We start from the raw sequence: 14,097 nt of genomic DNA, 5'->3' as shown, positions 1-14,097 counted from the left end.
CATACAAATTAGAATAGGTTCTGTTTCTGGACTTGAATAAAAAAGTTTTATTTTGGGTCATGGGTCATTTTATAAAAAGAAACCTAAAATAACATATGACACACTACTTTTTGAGTCATCACTAAAATGGCAATGGTTAATATTCAACATAGCTACCAATCATATGGTGTAATACAAAGGTAGATTTAGTCCTACTCTGCCATGAGTTAACTATATAAACTTTATTCTGTTTCCTAATATATAACATAAGAGTTTATACAATATAATCACTAAGATTCTATGATTGTATAGATTTTTAAACAGGGCTAGAGTTTTTTCACCAGTCACTTTGTTGTCCTTTAGGATTTGTAGCCTCTATGTTATATGTCAAAAAACTAATAGGCATCAAAAAAATTAGGAACCAGTGTCTTAAATATTTGAATATTGAATGCCTGGAACTTTCCCAATACATTGTTTTGCATTAGAGATTCAGATATGGAACAGACTGCTCCTGTTTTGTAGGAGCCCATTGAAGGGCTGTTTATAAATACATTATCTCATTTGATTTAGATTGTTTAAGTATTTTTTTTACAAGGGAGGAAAATAGAACTTGGAAAGTTAAATGGCTTGCTCAAGATCACATGACTGGTGAAATGACAGAACTAAAATAAAACCAGACATTCTAACTCCAAGAATTTTTCTATTGTATGAAAAATAGCCTAAAAGGTTCATATGGCCAACATTCCAGAGGTGTAATTAAAACGGTATCATTTTATTTTATCACACTGTCATTGTCCTCAAATGTTTTAAGCCCCTATAATGTAGGAAGAAATAAAATGTTGTTCTTGTCTAGGAAAAGCTCACCATCTAATTGAGGGAGATTGCCCTAAAAAGATCATACATATTTTCAACACAAATGTCTCTGAGCTGCTAAAGAAGGTACTCCCTAACTGATGAGCTAACGCGAAAGTAGAGTTTTCCTGCTGTGATCCATGAAATTGAACTTTTTGAAAAAGACTTCATCAGTTTCTTTCTCTGCCATAAGCCTAGCTTGGCTGAACGTGCCTGGCATTGCCTTTATGTCTCATTAATTTGTCAATCAAAGCAGAGGGTGTTTCAATGGCTACAGCATAAACCACAAACTTCTAATTTTATAAACTTAAAAACATATCACAAGAACACTTTTGTGCTTAATTGTCTCATGTTGAACAAAGAGATAATTGTTAGTCCCTACACATGATTTTCCTATGTATATGTGTGCTCGTGTCACACTTGTATTCAAGAAACCAAAACAAATTCCAGCTTAGGAATAGTCAGTCCCACTTAGGATTCTAGCCTGGAGAATATGGTCTCCTCTCCATGTCTCTCATTCTGGTAATACTATCCATCTCCCCATCTGAAATAAATACACACACACACACACACACACACACATATTGCATATATAGTGTCTTAAATATTTAAAATTTTAACGTATTAATATTATTGCACAGTTCTTTATAGTTATGAAATTTAGTAGCTTAACCAAATCTCAAACCACCGTCATATTAGCAATTCCCCACTACCAGCCTCCCCGTTTTATGTATAAGGACACAGACAGCAAGTGACTAACCTGCCTGAGGTTATGCAGCTTGTAATTTTCAGAATTGGAAACTAAGGCCAGGATGTCTTATTATATCCTCATCGTGTTTCACTACACAATAGATAAATGACATCATACAGTTTGACTTTGAAATTTTATTGCAATAAGCCTATGACATTTAAAAACTCTTAACTCCCATAGTATTTGATATTAATGAATCATTTTTGTTAGGCCATTGCCTGGTACACTCCTATTCACTGGATGCAAGCATGGGAAAAACTAGAGACCGACATTGAATTTGAGAGATGCTCATTAGTAAGTCCAACATCTCAAAGGTACAAGTTTCGTTGGCCAGAAGTTACAACTACAAGTGAAAAAAAACAAGATCGTTCTAAGAAAGATAACTCAAAACATCAGATGGAACCAGTTCAAGTTTTTCTTAAGAGGTAAAAGGTGCTTGGTTTTTTATTTATTTTTTAAATTGAGCCCTTCCCACAATTGGTAACAGCAGATGGGAATGAGTGAGTAACAAGTAGATATGTGATGAATAGGTAAATCAATAATCACCAAAATAAAAAAAATCTATTTTGAATAGGCCCATAAAATCTATAATAATGTTTATGTTTTAAAACATAAAAACACAGAGCAAGCAGTGATATACTCAGGGGACAATAAAGGCTGGTGATTTCCACTAAGTAATATTGAGACCACTCCTGACCATTTCATGTCTCAATGGCACTGTTCTTAGAGGCAAGGCTGTGGAGAAGTGAAGAGATGAAATTACCACCTCGTGCTTCAGTGAAGGGAGTGGTACGTCACCTAGGAATTTCATCTTGGGTCAAGAGGTGGCTCTGGCTAAAGGTGCAGAATTTATGTTATGCCTTTGAGGGCAAATGCTTCTGATGTGATACAAGTGCTGCCCACAAGGTCTGAGACAGCCATATTCTCTGGTCTTAAAACATGCGCTCACTTTCATTGAAACTTCATTACTAATGTCACTGCATAAAATGCCTTTGGGTTCAATTTGGGCTCAATTTTCCTTTTACAGAGAAAAAGAAGTCCCACCAACCCTTTTTCCCAATCGCAGCCCTTGGTGCAGCAGTCCCGGTGTCCCTGCACACCCCTACTGTCCTCTGATTGAACCTCACAATACTAGCATGGCTGGGAGCAGCTTAAAGAGACAGCCCAGGCTCTGTCAGCCAGGCCTGATCCAGCCCAGGTAAGTCAAAGAGATACTTACTGCAGCAGAGAGTAAGGTAGGGTGTGTGCGTGTGTGTGTATGTGCGTGTGTGTGTGTGTGTGTGTGTGTGTGTTGAGAACTGGTAGAAAGGGGTTAAGTGGCAAAATATGCTAAGAATTAAAAACTATTCAAGTCCTTCAGAATAGCTGGCTCCTAAAGGAAGTATCGTAAACCATTCACTTGCATTTGCTCTAGCAGTGTCTCTAGTGTTCTTGATAAATACCTGTTGAATGAATCAAAAGAACAGCATGGCCAGCAAGAGTACGTAGGATTCTTGAAGTTTGTCAAAAGGACATTTAACTTTTCATTAGGCAGGATAAACTGGTTGTACAAGTTATTCTGTGCTAAAAATTATTTATCTTTTCCAAACACTCTAATATTAATTCCAAATTTTTATTCTTTTTCAACCAGAAGTTTCTTATGTAAGTCCTCTAAATAAAGCTTTTGAAATTGATGTTATTAACCCTGGATCTGTGAATGGATTTCAGGAAGTCCAAGAATCTGCTAAATTTGAGGCAAAAATGTGTGCCCATTTGATGTTTTCTGGGGAGAGAGAGTCCACGAGTTTCATCAGATGCCCCCAAGTGTTTAACAGCTGATTGTAAGAACACCATGGCAGATCCTAAACTGTGGGAAAAGTCCGTTTCATACAACAGCTGTATCCTGGTGAAATTATAATGATTTGCAAACTTTTACTCAGCAGAGGGATGCTTGTTTTAAATGATATCTCGGGCAGAATCCCAACATATGAAATGGATAAAAGCAGACGCGCCCAAGTGGAAGAGGAAGTAGTGATTCCTATTACACCCTTCCTCTTGGTCCCTCCTCCCCTGTGATCTTTGTGTCACCTCTGGAATCACAGGATTCTGTATACTACAACATGAAAACCACTGTTAGTAGTTTTCAAACCTTCCACATCATTGGGAAATGGCACCCCTAAAATAATACTTTTTAGAAGTGGAATGATGGAAATTTTGTAAATTTCTGAACATGTTCCATTTCATAAAATTAAGTGTTCTGTCTTTGTGCCTGAGTTTTTTCACTGGTAAAGGAAAAGATCTGGGTCTGAAATTTAAAGAGTTCTTTCACCAATAAGAGATATGTATAGATATATATATCTATACATATATATATGACATCATATATATGTCATCGTATATATGACATCAATATATAAAAAACGTCACATGTACATATAAAACATTATTTTATTTTATACACACATACCCCTTTAGTACTTTATCACTTAGATTTGAGACTCTCAAGAAATATGTTAATATTTGTTTTTCTCCAATTAATGACAGCCTTCACTATTTTACTATTTTTCTGGACAACTTGTTTTCCAAAGAAATTTGACTCAAAATTTCTTGATTTACGTTTCTATAATGATAGCAACTCACCTTGATTTTTCAATAATTTTTGCTATTCAACACAAGAGATTTCACTGTATATCTATATTCTATAATAGTAATGCAAAAAGATCATTGCTTTGATAACCTTAAGGGCTTCTGTTCATCATTATATACCATTTTATTTAGTAAATTTTCAATATGAACAGACATACATTAGAACTATAAGAGCTCTTTGATTTCAACTACAAAAGATGACCACAAAGAGACAGATGTTGTGAATGGCTGGTTGATGATTCATTGGATAACAGCAATCCCTGAATCACCAGTTCATTCCTTTGAAAAAATATGTAACATTATTCTTCAAGGGAAAATTACCTAGTTTGTTAATTATCCAGTCTCTCTAATTTGCCTACCATTGAACCATTTGTTATCATTAGCATAGTTCTCAATAATTGACAAAGAAAAAATGAGATAAAACAAAAAGTCATCAATTATACTCACGGTTTCTTTGGTCCTTCTCCTTTTCCCCATATTAAGAGATAGGCTAGTATCCTGAGCTACAGAAGAATCTTAGTTGCTATGACTCTTCTACTTAAGAATAGTAAGTAGAAGAATAGAATACTAAGTTAAGAACACAGTTACCTTGTTCTTAACTGTGCCTCTCAAATATGTCACAGAAGAGCCTAGAGACTAACAATTAAGATAATTATCTACATATCATAAGTCTAATTTATACCAAGCAAATTTGAGTTTTAAAATTTGTTAAAATACAGAAAGCATAGAGGATAATGTTAAAAAAAAAACCCATGTACGAATAATTCGGGATTGATGTTAACATCTATCTATTGCATCGTATGTTCACCACCCAGAGTCAGCTCTCCTTCCATCACCATATATTTGACCCCCTTTACCCTCTTCTTCCATCCTCCTTTCCCCCTTGGTAACCAGCAAACTGTTGTCTACGTCTATGAGTTTTTATTTCTTTATTTGTTTGTCTTGTTTGTTTGTTGCCTTCAGTTTTATATCCCACATATGAGTGAAGTCATATGGTTCTTGACTTTCTCTGTCTGCTTATTTCGCTTAGCATGATCTCAAGATCCATCCACGTTGTCGCGAATGGCAGTATTTCATCTTTTCTTATGGTAGAATAGTATTCCGTTGTGTGTATGCACCACATCTTCTTTATCCAATCAGCTATCGAGGTCAATAACTTATTATTCAGACAATTTACACTGTGATGTGCTAAACAGCATCCTGATTCAGTGGATTCAGAAACCTATTCGTGGCTAAAAAAATAACTGTGTTAACCAGAAACACATTGCGTTTTTGTTAATCTTTCTTACAGATTACATTTTCACACCCAGCTTCTAGATATTGTTTCTTTGTAATCAAATACTGACAATTTAACTTGACGATTCTTCCTCGGAGCTTGCAGAGGAAAAGAAAGGTTAGGTATTACTGAAGAGCTTTTCCTGTATTTGTTTTTTTCCAGAGAAGCTCATTGTTGTCTGTACCTAGGGTATTATTTTGCTTTCTTATCTTTTAACAGGAGTAACAGAACATCTCATTTTTGGGCTAGAAGTAATTTGTACTTGGGATCATTTGATTGAGCACTATTTTAGTTTGATATACTAATTTGCTATATGGAAATTATAGTTAAACAAAGTGACTTTCAATCCCTGCTTAAGTGTCACCTTATTTATCACCCGGGTGGAGTCGGCTAAAATGTCAGCCTAAGTAGCATCTGCTTCTGTCCACACACCATCTCAGGCATCCCTGCTGATGCAGCCCAGCTATTTCATCATTATGGCATCTGTAAGTGTAGAAAGTAGAAAGCATTTGAAGAATTTTACACGTTGATAAAAATTATTTTGTAACCTGATTTTTTCAAAAATATATCTTCCAGATATATATCTTTTCTCTCAAAGTTTTGGATAATTATGTCTTGAAATATGTTTCCTTTAAAATAGTTCATTGAAAACTTGGACTTAATAATCAAAGAATACTTTTCAAGTGATTTTTAAAGTACTTGTTTCAAGTTACCATTAAACAATGTCCTTAAACCTAGGATTTTTTCTTCAAATTAAAGAAAATCCTTTTGTTGATAGTTGATTACAAGATTTGTTTTAATGTGAAAATTAGTGCTTGAAATATTGAACTAAATTCCTACTGACTCCCCATCCCCCTTCTTTTTGGGGGGTTTTGCTAGGACCAAAAAAGAATCAGGCCATCTAAGTTACAAAAGCAATAGGTAGTCAACTCAACCTTGAAAAGTAACAATATTGAAAAGTTTTTTTGTCTGCAGAAAAATAGTAGGACTGAAATAATTTGCAGATAACATCTCTAAGGGCCATCAGAACATGGATTGTTCTCATATATCCTGTAGTCATTAATTTTCTGTTAAATATTTATGTTGCTTTTGGAGACAGTTTTTGTCTTCCCTATTGTATGATAAACTTTCTAAGAATGGCAAACAAGGAAATACCATATGTTTAGGTTTTGCCGTAGATTCTCATCCTGTTCTTGTTGATAAGTAAAAGTGATTGAAATCTAGAATCACTTCAAATATTCAAAAACAAAATTCTGCAACTATGCCAATACATTCCATTCCTATGAGAAACAGGTTATTTATAGTATAACATAAATTATTCTGGTTAAAGAGACTGCAGATGCTCTATAGTTGTGAATCTCTTAAAAGGCAATGAAAGGGAAGATTAGGAACTTTGGCTGCTGCTATTCAGTTGATAAATGGCTTTCTATCATTTAACCGGTCACTTCTTACATTGCCTCATCTTTTTTTATAATGATATTAGCATCTAAGTAATTGAGGACAATTTCAATAGCTATCTGTATTGTAAGTGGTTGTATTTAAACTCTTCCCCAAAGAGCTGCTAACAAGGGGATTTTTTAGTCAAGGATTTCTTTTGGTCAGTAACCTTCTGTAGTTGACATCCTTTGCTGCCCTCGTCCATAACTAATCAATTTTATGTTTTCTTGCTCTTTTTTTTGACTAGGCTTCAAGTTTATTCCTTGGTTTAGGAATAAAGCTATAGCTACCTGATCCTTACCTTGTTAGTATTCCAGACTCTGCTGACACTGATGACTTAATTTTACTACTCCACACAGCCTGCTGGCCTTTCATGGTCCCTACCACTCATGTCTTGTGGTAGGGACCAACCTTTCAGTTTTTCTCAGATAGCTCAGCTCAGCTATCTAATTTCTGTCAACTTGTGTCTTTCTAGAGTTTTTCATAATCATCACCATCTACTTTCTGAAGGTCCCCTACTCTTTTACAAGTTCAGTCTCCATTTCTATAGCATCATTATCCTTTAGCTTCCAACTTTCTAAAACTGTGATGGCCACAACCTTCCTATTCTTTAGAGAAGCTTTCTTCTTAGACATTTCTTATTATGACATTGGAACTGTAAAGGGATTTATTCCAACCATCTCATTTTAGAGCAAAAGAAACTGAAGTCTGTAGAGACAAGTTACCAAAATTCACCTAGTAGCCAACCACAGAGCCACAACAAAACCCAAGTTCCTTCAACTGCAAAGAGCTGGAGAATCCAGCCTTCGTGCCTACTGATATTTTTCTGCTCCCAGAGATCTTACTGGGACCCATTTCCTCCAGTTGGTATGACCCTGATCAGGGTTTAGTTGAAATGCAAAGGATGGGATCTGAAACCTGCTATCGACATTAGCAACCAACACTTCTACAATTCAATTACCTTCACTTTCTGTGACCAAAAGGGAATTGTATTAAATACTTAATCTGGATATGAGTTGGAAAGGGGACATTTTATTATATACAAAAAGAAAGATTATTTTGTTGTTGGTTTTGGTTGGAATAAAATGTTTTGAATCCTCTCATTAAATATTGAATAACATAATTTTGGTGAAGGTTTTTAGCCTTGGTTGGTCTTCCTCAGTTATTATTTACTTAATTACCATTGTCGCAAATTTCTTCATTGATCCCCTCTGTGGGAGATTCCTTGGTAGGTTTGATTTTTTTTTTTACCCACCCTATTTTGAAAAGATCCAGGCATCTTAAGATGCCTTACAAGATGTCTTCTAAGAGCTTTCACCCCCATCTGGTGGTATCTTTAGGGTTAATCATCAACGTGCCTTCAAAATATTACTGAAGCCATTACTGAGAACAAAATTTTACTTCATCTATCAGGGAATGACTTCTATATTGCAGTCAGCTCTTGAGTGTGGTGTGTCTGTTCATGGAAATTGTTCAGGACCAAGTCATTGTTCGGTTCTCATTGGTATTTATGACTATTGTTGGCAACTTTGTAATGCTATACACTTGTATAGCATATCATGGTTTTTGCATTATCTTGTTTGAGCCTATGTGGTAGGTAAGGCTGATATTATCTCCATTTTATGATTGAGGACACTTTAGCTCAGAGATATTCAATGACTACCTAAAGTCACTTAAATAGTAAATGGCAGAGTTAAGCCTAGAGTCCTAGCCTAAACCCAGTGCTCTTCCACACCACTCTGCAATCAAGCATTGGAAATTGCTTGTCTTTGTCTTTATTACTCCCCTCCCAACTTGTCTGAAAGGAAAAATACAATACATTTAGAAATGGGACTAGAAAAACAGATTTTCATTCAAACACACACACAAAAAAAGTTGGCTACCATGAGAATCTTAAGACTGCTCCATATAGTCAAAAAGATTCAAGTCCTAATTACTAAAATTACTAATTTAACTGAGTTCCAATTATTGGTACAAACAACAAATCAAAATTCAATCTCTGGGGTCTTTGACCACTAATCACATTTCTATGCTACAACTGATTAAAACCATGCAGTTGTACTTGAAGTTACATCTCACATATCCTCTCTTTGCTCAGTACTTTGTAAAGAATGAGTGGGTGTTCTTTTGTGTGACTAATGGACAATGTAGGTAGGTGATGCCATAGAATACTGAAGAAACCGAACTTTCCACAAATTAGAGAATTCTGGAAAGGCCAAGTAATTTCCCTTTGTGTCTGCTACCTTCCATATGAACTCCCAGGCTTGCTAGGAGACACTGAGGAATCTATGATAGAGAATAAAGAGGGAAGAAAGAGCAGACGCAGAGGTGGGACTTGTGACACATCAACACCACTGTTCTCATAGTATGCAGTTGCTTAAGACTTGGGAAGAAAGCACCTAAGTTGCAAACACAGGATATTAAATTCATAATCAGAAAAAGTTATTATACCTAGGAGTCATTCTTGTATATTAGGACTCCTAATAAAATGGTGGTGATGGAATCCTTCCATGAACTGAGCTATGTCTTACTGTTATACTTACACATATCTTACTGTTCTCAGTATCCAAACTGGACAATCCATATACAGAGTGTCCTTCTAGCTCTCCAAAGACCCTTCCCTGGGACCCTGATAAGAACTTCCATAACAATCACTCCTTCTGGGGCCATATTTTTGTGAGTGATGAGTCAGTATTTAATAGCCCAGAAAGGGGGACTAATATTTAATACTCTTTAATGTGAAACCTTGCTAAAGATGGTTTGAAAGTCTTTGGGTTAAGTTTCTTGTATCAGCATTCTCTATCTATGCTTTCTTATATGTTCCTTTAATCTAAGTACTAATATCTTTTTTCTCTCGGCCCCAAAGTGATGTTTCCAAAATTCTTCAGTCAGTTGACATTGCATGAATATTTTTTTCTCACAACCTCATTCCTTCAATGTTTATCAGCAACCCTGTTCTCTGACTTTTCACACGCACCCTTAAGTGTCACACTTAGGTTGTATGGAATAAGTAAAAAGACCTACAGTCTAGACTTCCCACCCTCCTGGGTCAGAGATACTCCATAGTTTAAATAAAACTAAATGCCTGTACAATGTCTACAACTGCATTTCCATAGAGGAGGTATAGAACAAAAACATTTCAGACTGTGAGACCTCCTGCTAAACACTCCTAGAGAAGAATCAAGCCCATTGCACACAGAAAAATGGAGGTTCCTTTTCTTTTTACATTTTTATGTGTGTTACTTGGCATATTTTAAATCTGGGGAACATCTTAGATATTCAGAGGAAACGATAATTAGATATTACTCTATTACCACCAAGAAGGAAATGAAGGACTGAACTAGGAAGAAATACAAAATCTAAACAGACTAATAATCACATTAGCAATGAAATTGAAGCAGTAATCAAAAAACTCCAAACAAATAAAAGTTCAGGAACAGACAGCTTCACAAGTGAATTCTACCAAACATTCAAAGAAGAATTAATACCTATCCTTCTTAAACTATTTCAAAAAAATTAAAGAGGACGGAATGCTTCCAAACTCATTCTATGAAGCTAGCATTACCCTGATTCCCAAATCAGAAAAAGACATTACAAAAAAGAAAATTACAGGTCAATATTCTTGATAAACATAGATGCAAAAATTCTCAACCCAAATATTAGCAAACCAGATTCATTAAAAGGATTATACACCATGACCAAGTCAGATTCATCCAGGGATGCAAGGATGGTTCAATATCCATAATCAATTGATGTAATATATTACATTAACAAAATAAAGCATGAAAACTATATGATCAGCTTAATAGGTGCAGAAAAAGCATTTGATAAAAGTCAACATCTTTTTATAATCATAAACTCTCAATAAAGTGTGTATAGAAGGAACATATTTCAGCATAATAAAGGCTATATGTGAAAAACCCCTAGCTAATATACCCAATGGTGAAAAACTGAAAGCTTGTCCTCTAATATTGGGATCAAGTCAGGGATGCCCACTCTCATCACTTCTATTCAACATAGTATTGGAAGTCCTAGGCATAGCAATCAGACAAGAAAAAGAAACAAAATCCATTCAAATCAGAAAGAAGTAAAACTCTCATTGTTTGCAGAAGACATTATACTATATACAGAAAGCTCTAAATATTCCACCAAAAAACTGTTAAAACAAATGAATTCAGTACAATTGCAAGATACAGAATCAATATTCAGAAATCTGTTGTGTTTTTTATAAACCAATAATGAACAATCAGAAGGATAATTAAGAAAACAATCTCATTTACAATTGCAGCAAAAAGAATAAAAAACCTAGGAATAAATTTAACCAAAGAGGTGGAAGACCTGTACTCTGAAGAGTATAAGACATAGAAGAGAAGTTGAAGACAATACAAAAAAAAAAAAGGAGATACCTGCTGAATTGGAAGGCTTAATATTGTTAAAATGTCTTTACTAGTTAAAGCCATATACAGATTCAATTCAATCCCTATTGAAATAACAATGGCATTTTTCTCAAAACTAAAACAGTATCCTACAATTTATATGGAACCACAAAAGACCCCCAACTAGCCAAAGAAATCTTGAGAAAGAACAAAGTGGGAGCTATCACACTCCCTAATATCAAACTATACTACAAATCTACAATAATCAAAACAACATGATACTGGCATAAAAATCGATATATGGATTAATGGAATGGAATAGAGAGCCCGGAAATAAATCCTCACTTACATGGTCAATCTATGACAAAAGAGGCAAGGATATACAATGGTGTAATAATAGTATCTTCAGTAAGTGGTATTGGGGAAAATGGACAGATGCATGCATAAAAAGAAAAAGAAATCGGATCACTTTCTTACACCATATACAAAAGTAAATTCAAAATGAGTTAAAAACTTAAAAATAAGACCTGAAACCATAAAAGTCCTAGAAGAAAACACAGGCAGTAAACTCTTTGACATTGCTTTTAGCAGTATCTTTTTAAATATGTCTCCTCAGGCAAGAGCAACAAATGAAAAAGTAAACAGATGGGACTACATCAAGTTAAAAAGTTTTTGCACCGTGAAGGAAACAATCAGCAATATGAAAATACAACCTATTCAATGGAAGAAGATATTCGCCAATGACACATCTGATAAGAGGTTAATATCCAAAATAATATAAGGAGCTCATACAACTTAACACCAAAACAAAAAATTTGATTAAAAATGGGCAGAGGATCTGAATAGACATTTCTCCAAAGAGGACATACAGATGTCCAATAGACATATGAAATGATGCTCACCATCACTAACCATCAAGGAATGCACATTAAAACCATAATGTGATATTACCTCACACCTGTCAGAACGGCTATTATCAAAAATACAATAATGGCAAATATTGGCAAGAATATAGAGAAAAGGGACCCTTGTACACCATTGGTGGAACTGTAAATTAATGTAGTCACTATGGAAAACAGTATGGGAATTCCTCAAAAAAATTAGAAAGAGCTGCCATACAATCCAGTAGAAAGCAACCTAGATGTCCATCAATAGATGAATGGATAAAGAATATGTGATATAGATATAGATATTATATATATACAATACATATATAAAATATAATATTATAATATATAATATATTATATATAATATATATATAATATACATTAATATACACACACACAAAATAGAATACAATTCAGCAATAAAGAATGAAATCTTGACATTTGCAACAACATGGATGGACCTAGAAAGAATTCAGCTAAATGAAATAAGTCAGAGAAAGAAAAATACCACGTGATTTCACTTATATGTGGAATTTTAAAAACAAAACAAATGAATAAACAAAACAGAAACAAACCGATAGATATAGAGAACAACAACCTGATGGAGGATAGGGGGATGGGAATAAACAAAAAAAGAAGGAAATGAAGGGTGTAAACATTTAGAAATGGTTGCCTCAACCATTTTGATCTTCATATTTAAGAGTGGAAATAAAAAATATCCATGACCAGCTAATGAAATAGTCAAACTGCTTAGGAATCATAGAACCCTGCACATCATAAATCACCATGAAAACTAACTTAAACAAGTGCACATGTTACAAAGTTGATTAAGAAGGATTTTAAAAAATGAATAATCCTTTCACCTTGGCAAAAGTTGAGGTATCATAGAAATAATTCCTGCCCCCTGCTGTTATTGTCCTTCATCTGTGAGTATGCTCAAGATCTATTTCCAGGTCTTAATTTAAGATTAGTGTGACAGAAAAACTCTGAACCTCTCTACTTCATATTTCTATAATGACACAATTTCACCATATTAGTGGGCTGTATTATATTTCACCATACATTTTATTTTTTTGTTCAGGACAGTAATATCCAAGTCCACAGAACAGAAGGATGCCTGTCATGTCACAGCCAGCCTTCATTACACAGAAGAGGAAGCCAGCAGCAAGCAAGAAAATGGTTTCTTTTAGAAAAGATAATTCTTCAGGACTTTAACCAATTCTTGAAGAAGGAAATAGATTTTGTGGACAAGTTGAAACATTTGTTTTTTTAGGCTGTTAAGAAGAAAAACATTGGTCAAAAGCAAAACCATCAAGAGCTTCATTTTATGCACATGAATTTACTTTATCACTAATTTTAGTCTTTTATACCCTACCCAACTATTAGGTCTACAACTTCTGTCATTTCTGCGGATGCATTTTCCAAAAGCGCCTGTTTTGGGAATTCTGAATCTTGTGGTCTGTCTGATTTTCTACCCTCGGGATCTGTCTCTTTAAGCATGGATTAATTTAGCTTCCTAATTACTGGCAGTAATAAGTGAAGTTTCTATGGAGTAACTTCTTGGGAGTTTTTAAATTCAACCAAAACAGTTTTATCTCAAAGCTTGTGATACTAGGAACAAAATCCCATGGATAGGAAATGCCAAAGGACCAGGAATGTTTCCATTAAATAACCTGATGGAGCTACGTTTTTAAAAAAGCCATTCTCCTTATTCTTTAGCGATCTTATTCTATACCTATGAAGAGTATAGAGGTTTAGAAAATAATGAAATACCCTCATTTTAAATGTTGACGCTCTGTGGTCAGAAAGTATGATTGCTTCAGTTTCTGAGAACAAATCCTGTCCACACCTGTAGTCCTGCTTAATTTAATTTAATTTGACTTGGCATATGTGTTTTTTTATAGCATGTGCA

At 34.6% G+C, this 14,097-nt stretch overlaps 1 protein-coding gene across 1 annotated transcript in view; it reads left to right on the top strand.

The window, feature by feature from the left end:
• The window catches only part of LMNTD1 (lamin tail domain containing 1), a 265,429-nt gene extending 252,115 nt beyond the window's left edge, over positions 1-13,314 (top strand). Inside the window, exons 8-11 of the mRNA XM_033117964.1 lie at positions 1,793-2,007; positions 2,610-2,780; positions 11,913-12,055; positions 13,267-13,314. Coding sequence (XP_032973855.1) covers positions 1,793-2,007; positions 2,610-2,780; positions 11,913-11,937 — 411 coding nt within the window. The 3' untranslated portion in view covers positions 11,938-12,055; positions 13,267-13,314. The remainder of the gene's footprint in view (positions 1-1,792; positions 2,008-2,609; positions 2,781-11,912; positions 12,056-13,266) is intronic.
• The last annotated feature ends 783 nt before the right edge of the window (positions 13,315-14,097 follow it).

The sequence above is a fragment of the Rhinolophus ferrumequinum genome, chromosome 10 (genome assembly GCF_004115265.2).
Source record: "Rhinolophus ferrumequinum isolate MPI-CBG mRhiFer1 chromosome 10, mRhiFer1_v1.p, whole genome shotgun sequence".
Taxonomy (NCBI): Eukaryota; Metazoa; Chordata; class Mammalia; order Chiroptera; family Rhinolophidae; genus Rhinolophus; species Rhinolophus ferrumequinum.
Note: the sequence above shows the minus strand (reverse complement) of the source record. Positions and strands in the feature narration are given on the sequence as shown.